At 39.9% G+C, this 25,358-nt stretch overlaps 1 protein-coding gene across 2 annotated transcripts in view; it reads left to right on the top strand.

Annotated features, from left to right (window-relative positions):
* The first annotated feature begins 1,409 nt into the window (after positions 1 to 1,409).
* The window catches only part of ILRUN (inflammation and lipid regulator with UBA-like and NBR1-like domains), a 100,273-nt gene continuing 76,324 nt past the window's right edge, over positions 1,410 to 25,358 (top strand). Inside the window, exon 1 of one of the 2 annotated variants that reach the window (XM_037052804.1) lies at positions 1,410 to 1,767. In XM_037052804.1, coding sequence (XP_036908699.1) covers positions 1,610 to 1,767 — 158 coding nt within the window. In that variant the 5' untranslated portion in view covers positions 1,410 to 1,609. The remainder of the gene's footprint in view (positions 1,768 to 25,358) is intronic. The other variant, XM_037052803.1, reaches the window with a different exon arrangement.

Genomic DNA, 25,358 nt, shown 5'->3' with positions numbered 1-25,358 from the left:
ATTTTAACGAGTCATTATATTTCACTCTTATTTCATAGTGTGACAGGAGGTAGAATGATTTCCCTTTTCAAAACCTCCTAGCACCCTAGACGCTACCAGCGACTTATTCTTTTGCATTGTTGAAAATATACTCCGTTAGGAATCTGAAAGCTGGTTTCTGGATTTGCTGCTCTGTATTTTTGGACAAGGCATATTAGCTTTCTGGATCTCATATTCATTATTTGTAAAACAGAGTACTACTTGAAGGCAGGAGACTATTTCCTACTCATCATTTCCCCCTTTGAATGTAGCAGAGTGTGTGGTAAATAGTGTTCAAAAGCACGTCCTGAATGAAGGAATGTAAGGGGGTAGACAAGATGGTCCCTATGCTTCCTTTCTTATTCTCTGATCTTGAAACAGGACCTTGACCAGGTAGGTGTACCATATATACCACAGGTGGCAAACACAAGGCCTGTGGGCTGAATCCAGCCCTCCACCTACTTTTATCCCACCAGGCACCTTGTTTCTACCCAGTGGCAGCACTGAGCTCTTGCTTAACTGTTAAAGAGCAGTTACATTTATACAGTCCAAAAATTACATTCGGCCCTTTGAAGGCAACTGCAAGGCTGATATGACCCCCGGTGAAAATAAGTTTGACACCCCTGAATATACAGTAATGCTTTGCCTTCTATTTTAAAAATAGAACAAGACATGCCAAATTCACATTAACCTTTATTTGACAGGGTTGGTCTTGACCAATTATGTATGTTGTCCGTTTGAACTGTCATTAAGGTTTTCTTCAAGGCCTCCTTTACTTCCTCAGACTAGCTACTACTGTTGAAATACAGAAACCGTTGTGATGAAGTGTAGTAATCACCACTCAGGGCGGTGGGAAACCAAGGATTTTCAACTAAACCCCTCTGGGAAAGCAGCTCTGTAAACTTACGCAAACAAGTCCTTCCAGCGTGAAGTGGATACTCCTGGCTGGGAGGACTGGGTACCGGCGTACACTTCGGTACTTGACCTTGCCATAGTATCTGCTCTTCCACACACTTTTGCAAGAGTTTCTTCACCTACAAAATGGTGGAGTTGTCCAACACCCGGGAGCTACTCCATGCCAAACCGGGCTTTAACTCCGCCCCTAGAGGAGGGAGGCGGGCGAGACGTAAGTCAGGCCAAGTGTCACCCCCAGCCTCCCGCCGCTGGGCGGAGCCTTTCCTCCTTCCCACTTCCCGCCCCCTCGTTTCACCGCGGTGAGGTCACGCGGGGGACGTCACGGGGTTGTGACGCCACTGAGGGGCGGGCCTCTGGGAGAGGAAGGGGCGGGGCCTGGAGCAGGCGACGCTTGCGCAGTGGGCGCGGCGCGGGAGGAGGCGGAGGTGGCGGAGTAGCGAGAGAAGAGGCGGCAGCGGCGGCGGCGGCGGCGTTGGGGGGGGAGGGAGGGGGGGAGCGCGCAAGAGAGTGGCTGAGTGAGTTTACCCTTATGAGGCGGTGAGAGGCCCGGGGCCTACTTCAAAGGAGCGGGGTCGCGGCGCTAGTTAGCAGCGGACCCCCTCCTGGTCCCCGGGCCCGGCGGCGCAGCGGCGGCTCAGTTGTGAGGAGGTGGGGAAGCGGGTGTCCGGCCCTAGACATGGAGGGCATGGACGTGGACCTGGACCCCGAGCTGATGCAGAAGTTCAGCTGTCTGGGCACCACCGACAAGGACGTGCTCATCTCCGAGTTCCAGCGGCTGCTCGGCTTCCAGCTTAACCCGGCTGGCTGCGCCTTCTTCCTGGACATGACCAACTGGTAAGCCGGCCCCGCCGCGCCAGCGTTGTCAGCGGCCTCGGGGCCCCGAGGGGAAGGGAAGGGAAGGGACATCAGAACCCCGCAGCAGGAAGGGCCGGGCGGGCTCTGAGGGGCACCTCTCTTCCCAGGGCGGAGAAAGCGTGTGCGGGAGCCCCAGGGACAAGGGAGAAATTGGGGGCTGAGCAAGGCTCGAGAGGACGTACGAGGAATTGTTGGAGGCCACGGAGGGCAGGAGGGGCGGAAGAGAGATCGTGGCGGGGGGAGGGCCCTGAGGTTCTGTGAAGTATTAGTGGCCGTGGAACGTGGGAAGAGAGGAAAAGACCTGAGTCTCGAGGCGTCATAGTGGTAGACTTGGGAGGAAGAAGGCTGTGGTTGTTGGCTAAGAGTAGAAAGCACAGGAAATATGAATTTGGGGAGTGGAAAAAAGCTTCGGGTGTGGAGTTAGGTGCTGAGAAAGACAGGGATGAAGGGAAACTCCGGGAGAGTATTAAATGCTGTGGAGGAATCTGGAGCGCGGGAAAGACTTGGGAATTTGGTCTGAGAAGAACAAATATGTGTGTTGTGTATGTGTGTGTCCCCTTCCATTCAAGGACTGATAGGGAAAAGGAGAAGAATATTAAGGGGGAGGGCTAATGAGTACGGTTAGAGAGAAGGTTTTTCAGAAGAGTTGTGCCAGGGAGTGGTGGGATCTACTAGTAAATCGGCTGACGGACGACTGGGAGTGTTAGACCTGGGGCAGGGTCTGGGAACAACCTTAGAGAAGTGAAGGAAAGGAGATTATCTTGGGGAAGGGAACTTTCTGGACAGACTGGGAACCTCTGCTCCAGACTTCCGGAATGGAGAGGGGCTTATCCGAAGGAAAGCTGGTTGTATTTGTTTGGGAAAATGGAGAACTTGACTTAGGCTGGGAACCAGGAATTTTTAGCTTGGAGTCTCCTTGTAGAAGACTGAAATTGGGGCAGAAGACCGTGGCACTTAGACTAAAGGAGTATTTCTTGGCTTTGGACGTAGCACTTGCTGTTTTTGATAAGCAAGGCTTCCTCTTGCTCTTTGAGGAGGGATTGTCGGGTTCACTCCGGGTGAGTGAGAAAGTGGAGACTAATAGACTTCCTTTGAAAAGATTTCAGGTAAAGCAATTCATTTTTCTTTGGTCAAAAGCCATGGGATGAATGCCCTTTGCTCTCTCTGTTGGGCAGTCCCCTGACATGTGGAATCTTGTTTCTCTTGGCATCACTTGTACAGCTATCCTCCCCTTTATTCCTTGCCCACTGAATGCTTCAGGCACTGCCAGAAAAAAAGAGGCTGTAAGCCTAGTCTTTATCCCATTCCTCATCTAGCCTTACCCAGAATGATGCGCGTTTTACTAATGGGAGCCTTGTAGCCGCGACTGCACCTAAAGTAATATGTGAATTTTTTTCTGTGTGGCATCATTGGACAGTCCTATTATTTTATCTTTAAAGTTGATTGTTATAGGAAGAGTGGGATTGAATTTCTAGATGTTTAGAAAACTCTTTGAGACATCGAATGCAGGAGTTAGTCTTTAGAATTAAAGAAGTATTTGTCAGCAGCACTTTCTATCTTTTATGTTCAGGATGATTTTAGGCAGGGACTATAATCTACAATATTTTTCTTAACACCAATCAATGTTGTTTAAATAGAGTGATGGGGTTATTGAAAACACTGAGAAGAGGTATTACACGGGTGAAATTTAGAAAGCTGTCCTAAGGAAGGCGGTTCTCTTGCCTGCCTTCTTTCCCACCCCAGCCCTTTTTCTTCCTTGTTTACACTAGTTCAGCAAAGGAAACTTGGCATATTGTTGCTGCCAGTTTGATAGAGGAGGATCATTATTTCTCCCCACTCCCTTGTGAGTTGTACCATTTAAACCCTGCCCTAATAAGTTTTTAGTTCTTTAGAGTCAGTGTTTGCTAGTGCAATTATTATGGCTACAAAACCAGTGTGATGAATTTTATATGCTTGAGGGGTGTGTGTGTGTGTGTGTGTATTTAACAGCTAAGATTGTTTTTAGGTGTTGTGAAAGACAAGCGAGGCCCAGTGTGGGTGAGAAAAAAGTAATTTAAAATTTACATTTGCATTATACATTTTTATTTGAATTTGTATAAAAATTATTAAGCTCCAAGGTACAGAGTAGCATATTTTCTGACAAGATGTTATCTCTGTGTGATACAAGGTATGATACATTTCTGAACAAAGGAGTGAGCCATTGAAAAAATATATTCTGGTTTTAAAGCAGTTAGAAGTCAGTAGCTCTTTAGGAATCCAGGCAATTAAGTTATCACTCAGCTTTAAGACTCATTAACTTGTTTTTTTGGTGGTAGAAGCCATGTTTTTTGTTTTCTTTGGTTATAAAATGGAAAAAAAGTCATTTATGAACTGAAAGTAGTAAGCTTGTTACTCTTTTCTAATGGCAGCAGTTAGCTCCATAATTCAGTATTGTGTTTTGATTCCCATGTTGACCTGGCTAAATTTGTCTTGTTAGACTTTTGTTTTAGACAAATACCCATCATAATTAATATAATCGAATTAAAACACATACATGAATGGATACATACTTAGTCAAAATATTTGTGTTGTTTAAGTGAATCTCTAAATTCTAGAAATTATTGAGTGTCATTTAATGTCTAACTTTGGAAACTGTTGGGGAAGCCTAGTACTGGTTGGCAACATATCTCCAACTGCTGTGGTTAACCTGTTGAATTTAAGGTAATGAACCATCCTGTGACTTCATAAGTGACTGCTTCTCTGTGACGTCTATTAAAAAATAATGTGGCAAATTAAGTTATTTTTAAATGAAGGCCATGAGTCTTCTAAAATGAGTTGGTAAGAGTTTGTTTTTGTTTTCCAAAGAAAGATTTTTTGTTGTTGTTAGTAACAACTTTTTAAGAAGCTGTTGGAAAGCTGACTTAAATTGAATGTATTAGCCTTGTAAATTTTGTACCCTGTAAACAAGATTTTTTTCCCGTAGATTGGGTGTACTTTATGTAGCTATTTCTATTTATTTAGTTTAGAACCATGTATTGTTTCAGTTTAAGCATTTTGCAGTGTTTATACTTGTGCTGGCAGCCATGAAAGTATTCCACCATGGCAGCAGTAATGGTGGAATTGCCTCTAAGAAAAGTAGTCAGTTTTTACTTCCCAATTGAGTACATAAACCGAATATATGAAATGGTGAAAAAACTCATTATCTGTAGTGAAACTGAAATGCTTTGTAGATTTGTATACTTTGTGTAGGTAGAATACCTTTTTTAAAAATTGAATTTATTGGATGACATTGGTTAATAAAAATGTATAGGTTTCAGGTTTACAGTTCTATAATACGTTATCTGTATATTGTATTGTGTGTTCTCTATCCTAAGCCAGGTCTTCCTGTCTATTACCATTTATACCCCCATACGATTTTCTACCTTCCCCTACTTCATAGGTGGAATATCTTGCAGAGACACTGTTGGGCTGTGAATATAGAACCTGGAATTCTAAAACTGGAAATTGGGCCCTAGCTGATGTAGCTCAGTGGATTCAGCTTGGGCCTGCAAACCAAAGGGTTACTAGTTTGATTCCTAGTCAGGGCACATGCCTGGGTTGCGGGCCAGGTCCTCAGTAGGGGACATGTGAGAGGCAGACACACATCGTTGTTTCTCTTCCTCTCTACCTTTGCTTTTCTATAAAAAGAAATAAGTGAAGTCTTTAAAAAAAAAAAACAACTGGAAGTTCGTTTAAGAGATTCTGTACTTCATTCCAGTTTTTCCTTCAGAAATTGCATATAAACTTTCCAGGATAACTTATTTTTGCATCCGTGAGGGCAGAGATTTACATGATACCTTATTATGTTTAATTACTTTTCTGGTGAGAATTTGTCAAAACAAAGTCTCTCTTACTACAATGTAGGCTTTTAAAAAAAGTTTTAAAAATATCTTATTTATGCATTTTTAGAGAGAGGGAGAAAAAGGGAGAGAAACATCAATGTGTGAGAGAAACATTGATGGGTTGCCTCTTCTGCACCCCCAGCTGGGGACCTGACCTGCAACCAAGGCAGGTGCACTGGCTGGCAATTGAACCAGTGACCCCTTGGTTCACAGGCAGGTACCCAATCCACTAAGCTGCACTAGCCAGGGAAATTTAAGCTTTTTTTTCTTTCTTATGCCTACCTTAGAGATGGAGAATGTCTAATGAACACTACCCTTAAGGGGTCAGAAAGCTTCTATTCAAATCATTACAACTTTTCAACCATTTATAATGTAAACTCAGTCAATTTAATGAGTTCTCACCCTTTAATATAGTCTTGATACATTTGTATATTTTTTTCAGGGGAAACTAGGGGTTAGAGTCAGAGGAGAGCTTATGATTTTTGAAAAATTTGTGATAAAATATACATAATAAAATATAGTTTTTTACAAAATGTAGTTTTAACCAATTTTGTATGTACAGTTCATTGTTGAGATTTTGTTTTATTTCTTTTTAAAGATTTTATTTGAGATAGACAGGAAAGGAAGGAGAAAGAGAGGGAGAGACATCAATGTGTGGTTGCCTCTCGAGTGCCCCCTACTGGGGACCTGGCCTGCAACTCAGGCACGTACCCTGACTAGGAATCGAACTGGTGACCCTTTGGTTTGCAGGCCTGAGCTCAGTCCACTGAGCTACACCAGCCAGGGCTCATTGTTAAGATTTTAAATTTACTTCTGGCCTTCAAAGCCATTTGTCTCTGTTATGTTTTTAAAATGAGTTGTACTTTAGCATTTATGGCAAGAGGCAAATAATGTCTCGAGTTTTAGAGGACATTAACTTAGAGTTAGTATTGGCCTTATTTCTAATATATGTGTAAATAAAATATCTTTCACTAGCTTATAGACAACATTGACGGTTTCTGTCCCTCTTATTCATTAGGGTAGGGCTTTATAGTTTTAGTGTTGCAACATCCTAGGTTGCCTCAAGGTATGTTTCTTGAAGCAGTGTGTATTTTTTGGAATACTACATATGCATGCCCATCATGGATGGAACAGTTGTTTTCTAGAAAACATTTGTTTTCTAGAAAAGTAACTTGGGGAAAACTTTTTGTAAAACTGTGTCCTAGTGACTATCTCAACATTGTCAGAGGCAATAAAATAAAGTTGTAACCACTGTTACACAATGAAGTGAAATCAGCTTCTAAATGTGAAAATCAGTTGTGCCTCTCACCTGATGTTGTCACAGTGTCGATCTTAATTCATTTCTCAGTGACCTGCCTAATGTGTTTCTGATTCACTCTCTGTTTAACATGGGTGAATCTAGGAAAAGTCCCCTTTATGACAGGTAAAACTTGATATTAATACTGGTTTTCTTAAAACAATGTATGCCAAGCAGCAGTTTCGGGAAGAAGGTAGGGAAGAATTATATAACATTCAATGATAGACTGTTGTGCAGTCTTGCATTTTTAAGGAAGCTGGGAGTTCTTGCTCTGGACATTTCTTCCACATTTTTGGGGGGGGTCTTTTTTGAGTGGCACATGTGAGTTGGGACTTGGGATAATATAAATAAGTTTACAAATAAAGCACACAGGTTAATTTTAGTTGTAAAGGAACATGGTAAAAGAAAAAGTAAATTGTTGTCCTGCAGGAAGTCTTTTAGTGTCCTGTTGCAGTGGGACTTGAATTTCTGATCATCTATCAAGCTAGAACCAATCTCCAGTATAGCTAGGGCTATACCACCTTTCATCTTCCCACTCCCCCCCCCCAAAAATTTGGCTAGCATATAACATCAAAAACTGTCAACCAGACAGTATTTAAACAAATGTGTGTCGGATAGACTCCCTAGAAGATAGTGTGGTAAGCAAATCTTAATTTGCTTAGTAGAAAAAGAGCATGCCTGAAAACTATCAGAAAAAAGTTTCAGGATGTTAAGAAGGAAACATTCATATGTTAATACTGAATTAAATGAGTAAAATATCAGTATAGATATGAGTGGACTGAATCAAATAGAACCAGTAATTCACAAAGATTGAGTACCTGCTATGGGCAAGTTGTCTTCTTAGAAGTTAAGCTTTGAAATGGTTGAGGGTTTTTGAATTGGTGAAAAAGCAGTGTGTTATAGGTAGAGGGTATTTCCTGAGTGGAACTGTGAGGGAAGGAGCAGGTGGAGCAGGGCCACCTACAAGACTGGATTGGCTAGAATGTGGTTAATAGGATCAGTTGTGACAAGACATGGAGCTTATTTTTATTTTTGAATTGGAATATTATTAACTTTTATTTGTGCTTATTTTTAAATTATAATTTACCCTCAGTATTATTTTGTATTAGTTTGAGGTGTATAGCATAGTGGTTAGTGGTCATACGCTCTACAAAGTGTCCCCAACCCACCCCCGATGTTTCTGTTACCCACCTGGCACCATACAGAATAGTTACAGCACTGTTGAACTATGCTGTATGTAAATGCCCATGACCAACTTGTACTTCTTAATTCCTTCACCTTTATCACTACCTCTCCAATGCCACTCCATTCTGGCAGCCATGAGTCTGTTTCTGTCTTGTTCGATCATTTATATTGTTCTTTAGATTCCACGTGTAAGTTGAAATAATGATATGTGTCTTGTTCTGACTTATCACACTTATCATATACCCTTTAGGTCCATCCATGTTGTTGCAAATGGTAATGTTTCATGCCTTTTTATGGCCAAGTAATATTCCACTGTATATATGTATGACAGATTTTTTTTAATCTTCTGGGGAATATTGTTGGTATTTTAAAAATTGAGGTGACATTGACGTAACAAAATTAAACCACAATGAAGTGGCATTTAGTGTATTCACAGTGCTGTGCAACTACATCTCTAGACAAAACATTTTTCATCACCCCAAAAGGAAACCTGGCACCCATTAAGCAGTTACTCCCCTGTCATTCATAAAACTGAATGCTTTCTCTATGGATGTACCTGTGCTGGATATTTCAAATAAGTGGAATAAATGGAGCCATATGATATTTGTCCTGTGTGTTTTGGTCTCTTTTAGGGTTCATTCATATTGTTTAGCATGTATCACTACTTTATTCCTTTTTATTGGTGAATAATCCAGTACATGGTTATACCACAATTTGTTCATTCTTTTGTTGGTGAAGATTGAAGCTGTTTCCACCTTTTGGCTATTGTGTATAATGCTGCTATGAACATGTGTGTACATGTATTTCTTTGAGTACCTGTTTTCAGTTCTTTGGGGTATATAGCTTTTTTAAAAAATATGTTTTATTGGTTATGCCATTACAGTTGGCTCATTCCCCTCCACCCTGCACACCCCCTCCTCCCACATTCCCCCCCTTTAGTTCATGTCCATGGGTCATAAGTTCTTTAGCTTCTACATTTCCCATACTATTCTTGCCCTCCTCCCTGTCTATTTTCTACCTACAGTCTATGCTATTTATTCTCTGTACCTTCTCCCTCCTTCTCCTCTTCCCACTCCCCTGTTGCTAACCCTCCTTGTGATCTCCATTTTTATGGTTCCACTCCTGATCTAGCTGTCTGCTTAGTTTGCTTTTGTTTTAGGTGTGGTTGTTAATAACTGTGAGTTTGCTGTCCTTTCACTGTTCATATTTTTTAATCTTCTTTTAAGTCCCTTTGACATTTCATAGAATAAGGGCTTGGTGATGATGAACTCCTTGAACTTGACCTTATCTGAGAAGCACTTTATCTGTCCTTCCATTCTAAATGAAAGCTTTGCTGGATAGAGCAATCTTGGATGTAGGTCTTTGGATTTCATGACTTGGAATACTTGTTTCCAGCCCCTTCTTGCCTGTAAGGTTTCTTGAGAAATCAGCTGACAGTCTGATGGGAACTCCTTAGTAGGTTACTGTCTCCTTATCTCTTGCTGCTTCTAGAATTCTCTCCTTCATTTTAATCTTGGCTAATGTAATTATGATGTGCCTTGGTGTGTTCCTCCCTGGATCTACCTTCTTTGGGACTCTCTGAGCTTCCTAGACCTTCCTTTGCCAGATTGGGGAAGTTCTCCTTCATTATTTGTTCAAATAAGTTTTCCACTTGCAGCTGTTCCTCTTCCCCTTCTGGTATCCCTATAATTTGGATGTTGGAACATTTGAAGGTGTCCTGGAAGTTGCTAAGCCTCTCCTCATTTTTTTTGAATTCTTGTTTCTTCCTTCTTTTCTGTTTGGTTGTTTCTTTCTTCCTTTTGGTCCACTCGATTGATTTGAGTCTCAGTTTTGTTTCCAACACTATTGGTTCCCTGTGCATTTTCCTTCATTTCAGTTAGTGTAGCCTTCATTTTTTCATCTAATTTATGAGTAAAATCAACCAGTTCTGTGAGCATCCTGATCACCAGTGTTTTGAACTGTGGCTCTGGGGCTTTGAGTTGTTCTTCTCCTTGAGCCATAATGTTTTGGTCGGGTCGCACCTATTATGTATGAGGGGTGGAGCCTTAGGTGTTCACCAGGGTGAAGCAACCCCCCTCTCTGAGTTGTAACACTGTATGTGGGGGCAGGGTCAGAGAGGGAGCAATGGCATTTGTTCAGCTCTCTCTCTTGAATTTCGGTCTTCTCTGCTGCTTCCCACAAGCAGATTGGGCCCTTCTGGTGCTGGTTCCCAGGTGGGTGGGCTTGTATACTTTCTAGGACCCTGTGGGTCTCTCCAACGAACTCTCCTGTGAGGCTGGGAGCCTCTCCCGGCACCTTAACCTCCGAAAGCTTTTTCAGTCGGTGCTTTTAGACTTTAATTCTCATTGCTGGGGCCCTGGGTTGCGCGGTCTGTCTCACTGTTCGTATTTTTTGTCTGGTTTATGTGCATGTGAATGTGTGACCGCGGTCAGCCAGCTGCAGTCAGCCAGATCCAGCTCTCACTGGGTCTGCTCATTGCCACCCCATGCCTGGGATCTGCCAACTACCGCTTGTGCACCTGGGTCAGTCGGCAACCACCACTTTTTCCTGCCCTGACCCCTCTCTGCAGGCTGCCGACTCTGTCCCTCTTACTGGTCTGGTTGAATGGTTCGTTGTTGTCGGACTTCGGTACAGTTCAATTTTCTGTCTGTTCTTTTTTTTTCTGTTCTTTGTGTTTTTGTTTCTAAATCTTTGTTGTCCTTAAACTTGGTTGTGCGAGGAGGTACAGTGTTTCTACCTATGCCACCTCCATTTTGGCTGGAAGTCCTCAGGGTATATACCTTAACATTTGAGTTATTGGGTCTTATGGTAATTCTGTGATTAACTTTTGAGGAACCATCAAACTTCCACAGTGGCTAAGTCATTTTATGTTCCTCCTAGCAATGTATTAGGGTCTGTCGAAGTTTTTCCACACCCTTCCCAACACTTATCTTCCTTTTTAAAATTATAACAATTCTAGTGTATGAAATAGTACCTCATTGTCAATTTGATTTGCATTTTTCTAGTTACCAGTGGTATTGAATGTCTTTTTATGTGCTTTTTGACCATTCGTATATTTTCTTTGGAGAAATATCTGTTCAAGCTCTTTGCCAAGTTTTTAATTGGATTGTTTGTCTTTTTGTTGTTCAGGTAGAGGAGTTTTTAAATATATTCTGGGTACTAGACTCTTCCCAGATAGGTGATTTGCAAATATTTTCTTCCGTTCAGTAGGTGTCTTTCATTTTTTTTGATAATGTCCTTTGATTCACAAATGTTTTTAATTTTGATGAGGTTCAGTTTATCTAATTGTTTTGTTGTTGCTTGTGCTTTTGCTATTGTGTTATATCTAATAATATGTTGCCAACCCAAAGTCATGAGGATTTACCTCTTCTAAGAGTTTAATGGTTTATGTTTTTATATTTAGGTCATTGATCCTTTTTGAGTTAAGTTTTGTATATGGGTAAGGTAGGAGTTCAGCTTCATTCTATGAAGTTTAATTTTGTCATATTACAGGCTTTGGGACTGACTCCATTATTTTTAGAGAGAGGGGAAGGGAGGGAGGGAGGGAGAGAAATATCAATGTGAGAGAGAGTCATCAATTGGTTGCCTCTTTTGCACACCCCAACCTGGGACTAAACCCACAACCCAGACCTGTCCCCTGACTGGAAATCAAACCAGTGACCTTTAGCTTTGTGGGGTGTTGCCCAACCAACTCAACCATACCTGTCAGAGTGAAAGCAAATTATATTTAAATAAAACTTCAGATCAAGATGGAGGTGTAGGTAAACGCGCCTCACCTCCTTGCACAACTACAGCAAAAATTGCAACTAGACTTGTATCACCCACATTTGGCAGAACAAATATCATCCACATTTGCCAGAAAATTGAGCTGTATGGAAGTCCGACAACCAAGCAATTAAAGAAGCCACATTCATCCAGATGGGTAGGAGGGGTGGAGACACAGAATGTATGGTCTCACATCCACATGTAGATAAAAATAGGGAGGGATACCTTGGGAGCAAGGGATCCCAGCCCCGGGTTCCAGCACCAGGAGTATGAGTTCCCATAACTTCTGGCTGTAAAATCCAGTGGGGGGTGGGGCAGTGGAAAAAACTGCAGGGTTCTTAGGAGTATCCTTTTTAAAGGACTGCAATGGACTTAGGACTCATGCAGATCACTCCCTCTAGGCTTCAGCACCAGGGCAACAGCTGGAAGAGCACCAGTGGCCTACAGGGAAAAACTGAAGTGACTGGCACGGGGTGAGTGCCAGGAGAGAGTGTCCTCCCTGGCAAAACTCCAGAGCCCAGGCAGTGGCATTGTCCCCTCCCTGAGTTCTCCCCTACACAGAGCCGAAGAGCAGTGATGCGAGTTGCCCCACCTGGTGAATATCTAAGATTGTGCCCCATACAATTTACAGGTACACTTTTCTATAGTAGGTAATGCCACTAAGATAAGTCAGAGCACCCTTACCTAATACGGAGAAACAAATGCAGGGAGGCTGCCAAAATGGGGAGACAAATATCACCCAGATGAAAGAACAGAAATAAACTCCAGAGAAAGAAGTAAACAAAATGGAGATAAGCAACCTATCAGATACATAGTTCAAAATACTGGTTATCGAGATGTTCAAGGAACTCATTGGGTACTTCAACAGCATAAAAATGATGCAGGCAGAAATGAAGGTTGCATTAAGTGAGATAAAGAAAAATCTACAGGGACCCAACAGTGGAGAGGATAAAGTAAAAAATTACACCAATGATTTAGAACATAACAAAAAACATTCAATCAGAACAGCAAGAAGAAAAAGGAATTTAGAAAAAAAATGAGGACAGGCTAAGGAGCCTCTGGGACATCTTCAGGTGTACCAACATCCAAATCATAGGGGTGCCAGAAGGAGAAGAGGAAGAGCAAGAAATTGAAAACTTATGTAACAAAATAATGACAGAAAACTGTCCTAATTTGGTGATAGAAACAGACATACAGGTCCGGGAAACACAGAGAGTCCCAAACAAGAAAGATGCAAAGAGGACCACACCAAGTCACATCATAATTAAAATGCCAAAGGTTAAAGAGAGAATCTTGAAAGCAGTGAGGAAAAGCAGAGAGTTACCTACAAAGGAGTTGCCATAATATTGTCAGTTGATTTCTCAAAAGAAGTTTTGCAGGCAAGAAGGGACTGGCAAGAAGTATTCAAAGAGATGAAAAGTAAGGATCTATAACTTAGATTATCCAACAAAGCTATTGTTTAGAATTGAAGGACAGGTAAAGTACTTCCCAAACAATGTAAAGATAAAGGAGTTCATCATCGCCAAGCCATCATTAAGGTTTTATTCATTTACTTTTTAGAGAGGTTGGGAGGAAACCAATGGCAGGGAGGGGGGAAACCAATATGTGAGAGATACATCAGTTGCCTCTCAGATGCCCCCAACTTGGGACCTAGCCTACAACCCAGTCATGTGCCCTGACTAGAAATTGAACTGGTGACCTTTGGTTTTACAAGCCAGCAGTAAATCCACTGAGCCACACCAGCCATGCACCAGGCCATAATTACATGAAATGTTAAAGGGACTTATTTAAGAAAAGAAGATCAAAACTATAAACATTAAAATGGCAGTAAATTCACAACTATCAACAACTGAATCTAAAAAAATAAGCAAACAAGCAGAACAGGAACAGTATTACAAGTTTGGAGATCATTTGGAGAGTTATCAGTTGGGAGTGGGAAGAGGGGAAAAGGTTCAGGGATTAAGAAGTACAAATTGGGCCTTGGCTGTTGTGGCTTAGTGGATTTAGTGCCAGCCTGCAAACCTGCAAACCAAATGGTTGCTGGTTCCATTTGTTGTTACAGCGCATTTGCAGGCCAGGTCCCCAGCAGGGGACACGCAAGAGGCAATCACACATTGAGGTTTCTTACTTTCTCCCTTCCTTCCACACTCTCAATAAATAAAATAGAATCTTTTTTTTTTTAAGTACAAATTGGTAGCTGCAAAGTAGACCAGAGGGATGATAAGAACAATACAGGAAACGGAGAAGCCAAAGAACTTACATGCATGACCCATGGGCATGATCTAAGGGGAAGAGGGATTGTTGGAAGGAATTAGGGTACCTGGTGGAGGTGGGCAAGGGTGGAAAAATTGGGACAACTGTAATAGCATAGTCAGTAAAACAGATTTTAAAAAATTCAAGTAACAATAAGAATACTGTTTCTGGAAGCCTTTTGAGACCTCTAAAGATTGGCCCCATCTTATATACCTACATTTCCAGGCATATTTTCTTGTAATGAATATTGTTTGTAATTCAGTTTGTGAAAGAATTTATTATTCAAAAAGATTGGGTACATTTGACTAGAATGGAGAATAATATTTTGTAAGCTCTCTAAACTTCTCTTGCATCTTTGCCAGTGTGTTTCATTGAGGAAAAACTTTAAAGAGTAGTGTAAGCACATAGTAAGTTCAAATAGTTTAGAAAATTCCAAACAGGAGTTACAAACTAAAATGCCTAGAGTTGCCAGGTAGGGAACATGAACAATTGAACAATTTTAACCTTTTGATCTATATCCTAGTACTATAGTGTATGTTTGTGTGTATTTCAGTGTCTGTGTTTGCTTTACAAAAATGGAATATTTACCATATTCCAGGTACTGTTTTAAGTGATTACATTTAATATATAATTTAATGTTCACAATTGAAGTGTGTGAGAATTGGAAAGTGTTTACCTTTTTATTTTTTGTTTATTATTTTTTAAAGATTTTATTTATTTATCTTTAGAGGGGAAGGGAAGGAGAGAGGGAGAGAAATATCAATGTATGGTTGCCTCTCATGCGTCCCCTGCTGGGAACTGGCCTTCAACCCAGGCATGTATCCTGACTGGGAATCAAACCTCGATCCTTTGGTTCGCAGGCCCATGCTCAATCCACTGAGCTACACCAGTCAGGGCTTACTGTTTTTTAGAGAGGAAGGGAGGGAGAAAGCTGGGGAGAGAAACATCGATGTGCAAGAGGACATTGACTGGGTGCCTCTCACATGCCCCTAGTCAGGGACCTGGCCCATAATCCAGGCATGTGTCCTCATCTGGAATTGAACCAAACGACCTTTCGGTTTGCAGGACAGTGCCCAACCCTCTGAACCACACCAGTCAGAGCTCACATTTTTTAAAAACACTGTGTAGGCCAAAATAAAGCATATCTGTAGGTAGGATGTTGTCCCTGGGCCACGAATTTGCAACTTCTGGGCTAAAAGTCAAAAGCCATATAGCCACTACTATTTCTTCTTTGCCTTTTAGAGAATGTCTCTGCCTATAAATTCTGCATGTATATGTATACATACACACATATACAGAGAATTTTCTATATATATGTATATATAAAATTACAACAACAGTGGTATTGCAATTTGAATCATTGTTTTTCCTATTCAGAGTAGTGTCCACCGTTGCGCTTGTACCTCCTTTGCTCCAGTGGGAAAAGAAACTAGTTGTCAAGGTTTTGTACTTGAGTAGGCTGATCATATAGATGGATTTTTAATGAGCAGTGCAGTAGAGGACTTTGGACTTTTCAAATGCAGTAGAATTCCTTCATTGTATTAAGCAGCAAGCTGTCATCCGGTAATTGCATATAACTATTAAAACTTTGTTTTTCTCTGTTAAGAGCAAAGTGTGTTAAGTAAACTGTCTAGTAATCAGTTCATCTGAATTAATTTATGAGATGCTGCCAGTTAAGTTAAACTTTTTATGGACTCAAATTCAACAAGACTGAAACTCACTGAAGAGGTTTAACTAATTAAATCACGTGTGCAGATGAGACTAATACATTTTTCACTTGTTGGAAGGGTAATTAATTTTGTAAGTGGTTTTTCTAACGATTTCCCAAAGTTAACATATGTCTTGGCAAGGGGAGCAGTTTATTTCAAATAAGGAATGCAGCCCTGCTGAATTTACTGAAAGACTCGTTTAAAAAAAATGAACAGTTGTGTTTTCTTATATTTCTGAGGGTTTATACTTGAATTACTACACTTGAGGTCAGTGGTTCACAGCCTGTTGTGGAGCAACAGCCTACTAATGATTGACTGAATGATACACAATGTCCTTCTAAAGTGCTTTGTCATCAGCATTTATTTTCTAAAGTAAATTTTGCTTTTTAATTTTTTTTAACACTTTGATAACAGGCTTTGATAGAGTGGAAACACCTGGCTGAGAGATAGGGTTTGAATAAAAGTGAAATTGGGAATGACTGCCTTTTAAAATTTTTTAAAATCTAAAAGTAATGTCTATAGTAAGGTTTATGTCATAATAAAACTGTCATTATGAAATAGTTAAAAAGTGCTGGTAATCAAAAAGAAAACAAAAATAGGCATACTCACAGGATCAAGAGATAAACAATTTTAACCTTTTGATCTATATCCTAGTACTATAGTGTATGTTTGTGTGTATTTCAGTGTCTGTGTTTGCTTTACAAAAATGGAATATTTACCATATTCCAGGTACTGTTTTAAGTGATTACATTTAATATATAATTTAATGCTCACAATAATTCTAGGAAATAAATATTGTCATCTTCATTTTAATGAAAATGGAAGAGAGGCTCAGCAAAGTTAAATAACTTGTCTAAAGTCACATGAGTAATAAGGGGTAGAGATAGGATTCAAATGTAAGCAGCCTGCCATAACAAATTCCAGCAAAGTTGATGGCTTGAAAGAAATTTATTTTCTTATAGTTCTGAAGGCTGGAAATCTGAGATCAAGGCATCAACAGGCCATGTGTTTCCTCTGAAGGTCCTAGGGAAGAATCCTTCCTTACCTCCTATTCTCTGTGACTATTGGCATTTCTTGGTGTCCTGTGGTTTGAGGCTGCAACACTTCATGACCTTCCTTGTCTATGTCTTCAGACCTACTGTTTTGAAAGACACCACTGAGTTGGATTTAGGGCCCAACCTAATGTTGCAAGTCTTTATCTTAATTAATTACATCTACAAAGACTGTTATCAAATACATTCATGTTCTGAGGTTCCAGTGGATGTGAATTTTGGGAGACGCTCTTCAAATAGTATACACACTATTTGTAATCTGTTTTACCTAATATTCTCTTATGGCCATTTTTCCATTCTTAATAAATTTGATTTTTGTTTTTATTTTTAAAGACTTCACAGTATTTCATTACATGGATATGAAATACTGATTCAGTAGTCTTTTTGTTCTAATAGTCTTTTTGTTCTAGGTTGATTTCAGTGTTTTGTTAATATAAATCCAGTATTAAACATCATAACTAAATCTTTGCATCATTAATTATTTCTTTATTTTTTTTTAAGTATTTCTTGAAATTTTGTTTTTTATTTATTGACTTAAGGGAGAGAAAGGTCAGTGTGTTGTTGCTCTTTAGTTATATAGTCATTGGTTGATTCTTGTATGTGCCCTGAATAGAGATTGAACCCACAACCCTGGTGTATTGGGATGAGGCCCTAACCAACTGACCTGTCACCATGGCTCATGAATTCCTTTTTTTTGTTTGTTTTATTCCTAGAATTAGCTTGCTGGGCCAAAGATAAAGATGGGTTTTGATACTCTTAATACTTTATTGCCAAATTGGCTTTTCCATAAAAATGGACTAATTTGTATTACTGGCACTACTATATCAGTGACTATTTCTTTTTTACAAAAATTTTTAAAGATTTTATTTGTTTTAGATGGGAGGGAAAGAGAGGGAGAGAAACATCAATGTGTGGTTGTCTCTCACATGCCCCCTACTGGGGACCCGGCTGCAACCCAGGCATGTGCCCTGACTTGGAATCGAACTGGCAACCCTTTGGTTAGCAGGCTGGCACTCAGTCCACTGAGCCATACCACCCAGGGCAGTATATGAGTGACTGTTTCTTGACTACCTATTCAGTGTATCATAACTTACTGTTTTTCAGTTTGTATGTTTAAAAATGTGATCTTATTTTAATTTTTATATATATATATATATATTTTAAAGATTTTATTTATTTATTTTTAGAGAGAACAGAAGGGAGAGAGAGACAGGGAAGGAAACATCAATGTGTGGTTGTCCTTCATGTCGCCTACTGGGGACATAGCCTGCAACCTAGGCATGTGCCCTGACTGGGAGTTGAACTGGTGACCTTTTGCTTCACAGTCTGGTGCTCAGTCCACTGAGCCACACTAGTCAGGGCTATGTTTTGATATTTGTGATGGGTACTTTTATGTGCTAAATGTCTGTTGTGTTTCTTTTATGAATTGTCTGAATGTGCCCTCTGTTCATTTTTCCATGGGCAGGTTTGCTGTTTGGGGAAATGGAAATATCTTTTTTTTCCCCACTCACTGTAAAAGTATTTTACTTTTTTAGTATTTTATGTATTTTACTATACATAAAAACCAGCAAATTCAAAAATGTCAAAGGAAGGCAATAAATCCACTTTTAAATACTACCCAAAGCTCATCACTGCTGTCAGTTTGTGAGCATATCTGCATGGAGATTTATATGCATATTATATATTTTAAGTTAAAACATTATTATATAATACACATTACTTTATAGCCTACTTTTCACCAAACATTATAGCCATTTTCCATGTCTATTTTTCATGGTTGCTAATAATTCCTTTATTTGAGTGTATTTAGCAACTTATTTATGCAGCCATTTATTGATTTTTGTTTTTCACTATTATAAATATCTGCTCACTTGCCTAAATTTTTCTTCTCTTAATATATATATATTTTAATTGTGATATATAGCCCATATTTTTACTTAGGTCAAATTCTTAGAAGTGAAACTTCCAGGTCAAGGTATGCCTTGTTAAGGTACTTTTTTCTTTAATTATATTTTATTGTTTATGCTGTTAATAGTTGTCCCAATTATTCCCCCTTTGTGCCCCTCCACCCAGGACCCCCACTCCCTCAGGCAGTCTCCACACTGTGTCCATGTCTATGGGTCATGCTTATATTTTCTTTGGCTGTACTATTCCCTTTGCTTTGCTTTGCTTTACATCCCCATGACTATTCTGTAGCTACCTATTTGTACTTCATAATCCCTTCACCACTTTTGCCTATCGCCCTGACCCCCCTCCCATTTGGCAGCCATCAAAACTTTTTCTGTAGCTATGATTCTATTTCTGTTCTGCTTGTTTATTTTGTATTATGGATTCAAACATTGATAGATATGTATTTATTACTATTTTATTGTTCATATTTTTGATCTTCATAAAGAAGACCCTTTAATATTTCATATAATTTGGTGGTGATGAACTCCTTTAGCTTTTTATTGTCTGGGAAGCATGTTATTGGTTCTTTGATTCTAAATGATAGCTTTGCTGGGTAGAGTAATCTTGGTTGTAGGTCCTTGCTTTTAGTCACTTTGAATATTTCTTACCAATCCCTTCTAGCCTGCCAAATTTCTTTTGAGAAATCAGCAGACAATCTTATGGGAACTCCCTTATAGGTCACTAAGTGCTTTTCTCTTGCTCCTTTTAGTAGTCTCTTTGTATTTAACCTTTTACGTTTTAATTATGATGTGCCTTGGTGTGGACCTCTTTGGGTTCATCTTGTTTGGGACTCTCTGAACTTTCTGGATTTGTATATCTGTTTCCTTCATCAAGTTAAGGAAGTTTTCTGTCTTTGTTTTTTCAAATAGATTTCCAATTTCTTGTTCTTCCTCTTCTTCTGGCACCCCCATGATGCAAATGTTGGTATGCTTGCAGTTTTTGTAGAAGCTCCTTACACTATCCTTATATATTTTTGGATTCTTTTCCTTCTTGCTGTTCTGATTGGTTGTTTTTTGCTTCCTTATATTCCAAATAGCTGATTTGATTTTCAGCTTTATCCACTCCACTGTTGATTTCTTATAAATTGTTCTTTATTTCAATTAGTGTATTCTGCATGTCTGACCGGATATTTTTTATGCTGTTGAGGTTCTTAATAAATTTATTGAGCATCCTGCACTGGCTGGTGTGGCTCAGTGGGTTGGGCCTCTTCCTGCAAACCAAGAGGTTGCTAATTCAATTCTGGGCATGTGCCTGGGTTGCTGGCCAAGGTCCCCAGGCGGGGTTTGCAAGGGGTAACCAGTCGATATTTCTCTTGCACATTAATGCTTTTTTCCTCCTTTTCCATTGATTGGTTGCCTCTTGCATGCCCCCAACTGGGGACCTAGCCCACAACCAGGCATGTGCACTGATTAGAAGCCAAACCAGCGACCTTTTGGTTTGCAGGCCGGTGCTCAATCCACTGAGCCACACCAACCAGGGCTCTATGTAGTTTTAATACTTGTAAATGTCCTTTGTTTTTGGCATCCTTGTCATTTTTTAAATGATTTTATTTATTTATTTTTAGAGAGAGGGGATGGGAGGGAGAAAGAGAGGGAGAGAAACATCAGTGTGTGAGAGATACATTAATCAGTTGTGTCTATCATACCCCAAACAGGGGAGCCTGCCTGCAACCCAGGCATGTGCCCTGACAGAATGGAACTACTGATCTTTTGGTCCCCATGCTGGCACTCAATCCACTCAGCCACACCAGTCAGGGAATGTTTGTCATTTTTTAAAATGGATATTTATAAGTTATATTTTGCATATGTGTTTTTAGTTTATTTGTGTTTTAATTACTTAAAATTTTATTTGGATATATAATCGTAAAAATAATATGTTTCTTGTAAAAAGCTTAGATGGTACATAATTCCCTATGTTTCCCTCTCTCATCCTATTCTTCTGAAGTAGCCATTCCGTTTTTCTCAGAGACCTTCTGTACCTTTGTAGGCATATATGTACATGATCAGAGTGGTCAGAGTCCTTATGTGTGCAAATTCCTAATTGTCACTGTGTTGCTTTCCTCCATTCTACATACAGATTTAAATCCCTCCTACAGTTTTTCTGAAAAATATCTGTCTTCTGTGCAGTTAAATAAAAGTCAGGAGAGTAGTCCCTGATAGGTGTCCTTAGGTCTTCCGTGTTAGGCCTTGTCGTGTGCCTCCTCTTCCACTATGCTTTAAAACAAACTTCAATATGTTTTTAAGTATGGACTTTATTTAGGTCAGGCCACAGATCCATTATTCACTTTAGTTGTCAAGATTTTTTATTACTGAGAGTGCATAATCTGCAGGTGGACCATCTTGTGTATAGAGGACTTAATCTCATCGTTCATAGTTTAAAAAACACATATACACACAACTGGAATCATACTATACATACTGGTCTCAGGTTAGCTGTTTTTTTTTTGTTTAAGATTTTATTTATTTATTTATCTTTAGGGGGGAAGGAGAGAGGGAGAGAAACATCAATGTATGGTTGCCTTTTGTGCGTCCCCTGCTGGTAGTTAGCCTGCAAGGAACCGGCCTGCAACCCAGGCATGTGCCCTGACTGGGAATCGAACTTCAATCGTCTGATTCGCAGGCCCGCGCTCAATCCACTGAGCTATGCCAGTCAGAGCTCAGGTTAGCTTTTTAAATAAACCTCACAATATGCTGTGAACATCATTTTTTTAAAGGGATGTGTGGTATGCCATTGTGGCTGATGATATTTTATCAGCCACTTTCTTGATGATATTTTAACCATTTTCTTGTTGATGGACTGTTTCCAGGTATTTGCTTTTATAAAACTGCTCTGGCACACAAGTCTGTGTACACTTTTGGGCACAGTCCTGGAAGTGGAATTGTTGGGGCTGGGTATGTGGGCAGTTTAAATTTTGATCGGCAAAAAACAAACTCCAAAAGTATTGTACCCATTTTCATGATTACTATCAGGGTATGAGAGTATTTGTTTTGCTGCATTCTTAACCTAAGCATGATCTGCCCTTATGTTGTTGCTGGTCTGATAGGTTAAAAATATATTCATGTTAATTTGTATTGCCTTAGTTATGAATAAAGTTGGATTTCTTTCCATATTTTTATAGATCATTTGTATTTTTTCTCCAGCTTTATTAAGGCCATTTGTATTTTTCTGTGACTTATGTGTTTTTCTCTTTACGTCTATTGGATTGTTATTCTTTTCCTCATTGATTTGTACAAGTTGTTTGCGTATTAAGGCAATTAGCTTCTTATTAAATGCTTGCCTTTCTGAGAGTTTGCCTTTTTACTTGGTTTAGAATGTTTTAAACTAGGTAGGGACACTTTGTGTGTGAATTAATATGAAGTTGAATCCAGCAATATTTTCTTTTTTGATTTCTCCTTTTGGTTTCATGAGTGGAAATTCTTCCTCACTTAATTGTTATATAATTATTCATCTCAGTCATCTTTATAATTGCATAATTTACATATACATCTTTTTTCCTCCCAAATCTTACTTACTTATTTATTTATTAGAGAGGGGGGGAAGAGAAGGAGAAAGAGTGGGAGAGAAACATCAATGTGTGGTTGCCTTTCAAGTGTCCCCTACTGGGGACCTGGCCTGCAACCCAGGCATGTGCCCGGACTGGGAATTGAACCAGTGACCCTTTGCTTCATAGGCCCGTGCTCAGTCCACTGAGCTACACCAGCCAGGGCTTGTATATACATCTATTATATAATAAATGTATTTGGCAGTGTGGTTGGAGGTTGATATCTAATATGTTTTCTAGATGATTAGTCAGTTTTCCATCATTTGAGAAGGTCGTATTTCCCACTAATTTGATTTTGCTATCTTTATCACATATCAAATGCATATATAAAGATTTAGGCTGGCCTAACACGTGGTAACTATTAGTTTCATTCACCCATCTCTCATTTTAATTATTTGCCATTTGGTTAAGTCAGTTTTCATTGTTTATGTTGTTTTAACTATTTAAATATTTATTGACCCATGAGTGATTAGTGTACTTGAATTCATTTCCGTTTTCTGAGCAATGTTTTGTTGCCCCAACTGTAATAACTGCCTTGATTCTTGGTTTGTGGGGTGTGTACCTGCACACATGAGCACACGCACATTTGGTCTGGTTTTTGCACTTTTTCTCCTGTTGCATTTGTATGTATGTCTGGTTTTCTATGGTTGAAGTAAGAGTTTTAATATTTACTGAAAAGGTGATTTTAAAGGGAAGTACATTTTCTTATGATTTAATTCTTATCTAAATATACATAAACATGTGTATATATATTTATATATAAATATATGCATATGGTTTAAAGAGTAAAGTAGTGGTACTACAGGCTTGTTGAAAGATAAAAGATTCTAGACTCCTTTTTTAAAAAAAATATATTTTATTGATTATGCCATTACAGTTGTCCCATTCCCCCCTTCACTCCCCTCCACCCTCCACACCCCTCCCCCACCACCCCCCCTTTAATATCCACGTGTTTCAAGTTCTTTAGATTCTGTATTTCCCATAGTATTCCTGCCTTCCCCCCTATTTTCTACCTACTGTCTATGCTACTCATTCTCTGTACCTTCTCCCCCCTTCTCCTCCCACTCCCCTGTTGCTTACCCTCCAAGTGATCTCCATTTCTCTGGTTCCACTCCTGATCTAGCTGTCTGCTTAGTTTGCTTTTGTTTTAGTTGTGGTTGTTAATAACTGTGAGTTTGCTGTCCTTTCACTGTTCATATTTTTATCTTCTTTTTCTTAGATAAGTCCTGTTGACATTTCATATAAGGGCTTGGTGATGATGAACTCCTTGAACTTGACCTTATCTGAGAAGCACTTGATCTGCCCTTCCATTCTAAATGAAAGCTTTGCTGGATAAAGCAATCTTGGCTGTAGGTCTTTGGATTTCATGATTTGGAATACTTGTTTCCAGTCCCTTCTTGCCTGTAAGGTCTCTTTTGAGAAATCCACTGACAGTCTGATGGGGACTTCTTTGTACGTGACTGTCCCCTTATCTCTTGCTGCTTCTAGAATTCTCTCCTTCATTTTAATCTTGGCTAATGTAATTATGATGTGCCTTGGTGTGTTGCTTCTTGGGTCCACCTTCTTTGGGACTCTCTGAGCTTCCTGGATTTCCTGGAAGTCTATTTCCTTTGCCAGACTGTGGAAGTTCTCCTTTATTATTTGTTCCAATAAGTTTTCCACTCATGGCTCTTCCTCTTCCCCTTCTGGTACCCCTATAATTCGGATGTTGGAACGTTTAAAGATGTTCTGGAGGTTCCTAAGCCTCTCCTCATTTTTTTGAATTCCTGTTTCTTCATTCTTTTCTGTTTGGTTGTTTCTTTCTTCCTTCTGGTCCACTCCCTTGATTTGAGTCCCAGTTTCCTTTCCATCACTATTGGTTTCCTGTGCATTTCCCTTCATTTCAATCAGTTTAACCTTCATATGTTCCTCTAATTTGTGACTAAAATCATCCAGTTCTGTGAGCATCCTGATCACCAGTGTTTTGAACTGTGTATCTGAAAGGTTGGCTATTTCTTGGTCACTTAGAATTATAGGCTCTGGGGCTTTGAGCTGTTCTTGAGTCATAATGTTTGTTGTGTTTGCACCTGTTATGTGTGGGGGCAGGACCTTAGGTGTTCACCAGGGCCTGGCATCCTGGTAGCTGGGTTGTGACACTGTATGTGGGGGTGGGGTCAGAGAGAGGAAAAAAATGGCGCTTTGCTTCACTCTGCGCTCTCTCAGATATCTGTCCCCTCTGTGACTTCCCATAAGCAAATTGGGACCCTCTGGTGCTGGTTCCCAGGTATGTGGGCCCGTGTACTCTCCAGGACCCTGTGGGTCTCTCCAACAAACTCTCTGTGAGCCTGGGAGCCTCTCCTGGCCCCTTGACCCCGAGAAAGTCTCTAGTTGCTGCTTTCAGGCTCTAATTCCTGTCACTGTGGCCCTAGCCTGAGGGGTCTGTCTCACTGTTTACTCCTTCCCTTGGTTTATCAGTCTGGCTGAGTGGTTCGTTGTTGTTGGACTTTTGTACAGTTCAATTTTCACTGTTTTGGCTGTGTTTTTGTTTCTAAAACTTCGCTGTCTTTAAATTTAGTTGTGGAAGGGGGCACAGTGTTTCCACCTACACCTCCATCTTGGCCGGAAGTCTAGACTCCTTCCTTATCTCACTTTCCGGAGGTGGTCTGTTTCAGTTCTTGCAATTGATTTTTGGGTTTATTATCTGTTGACTTGCCACAGGGTGATGAGGATTTTGTTCTGGGTGAGCCACTGTGGTGAAGAGCAAAGTTCAAAGCTTATATTATTACTATTTGTGTGACCTTTGGCAAGTTATTTACCCTCTCTGTGCCTTAGTTTCCTCATACATAAGGACAGTATTAGTGTTTATCCGAGGATTAGATATATTAATGTATGTAACGATTTAGAGCTGTGTCTGGCACCTGGTGGTTTTTAGTTTTACTCATCTGCCTCCTATTCTCCCACTTCAATTATTTGTAATTT

This window comes from Sturnira hondurensis, unplaced genomic scaffold (genome assembly GCF_014824575.4).
Source record: "Sturnira hondurensis isolate 20B ecotype Veracruz unplaced genomic scaffold, ASM1482457v3 Scaffold0007578, whole genome shotgun sequence".
Classification (NCBI taxonomy): domain Eukaryota; kingdom Metazoa; phylum Chordata; class Mammalia; order Chiroptera; family Phyllostomidae; genus Sturnira; species Sturnira hondurensis.
The sequence above is the reverse complement of the archived record's forward strand: the minus strand, read 5'-3'. Positions and strand labels throughout refer to the sequence as shown.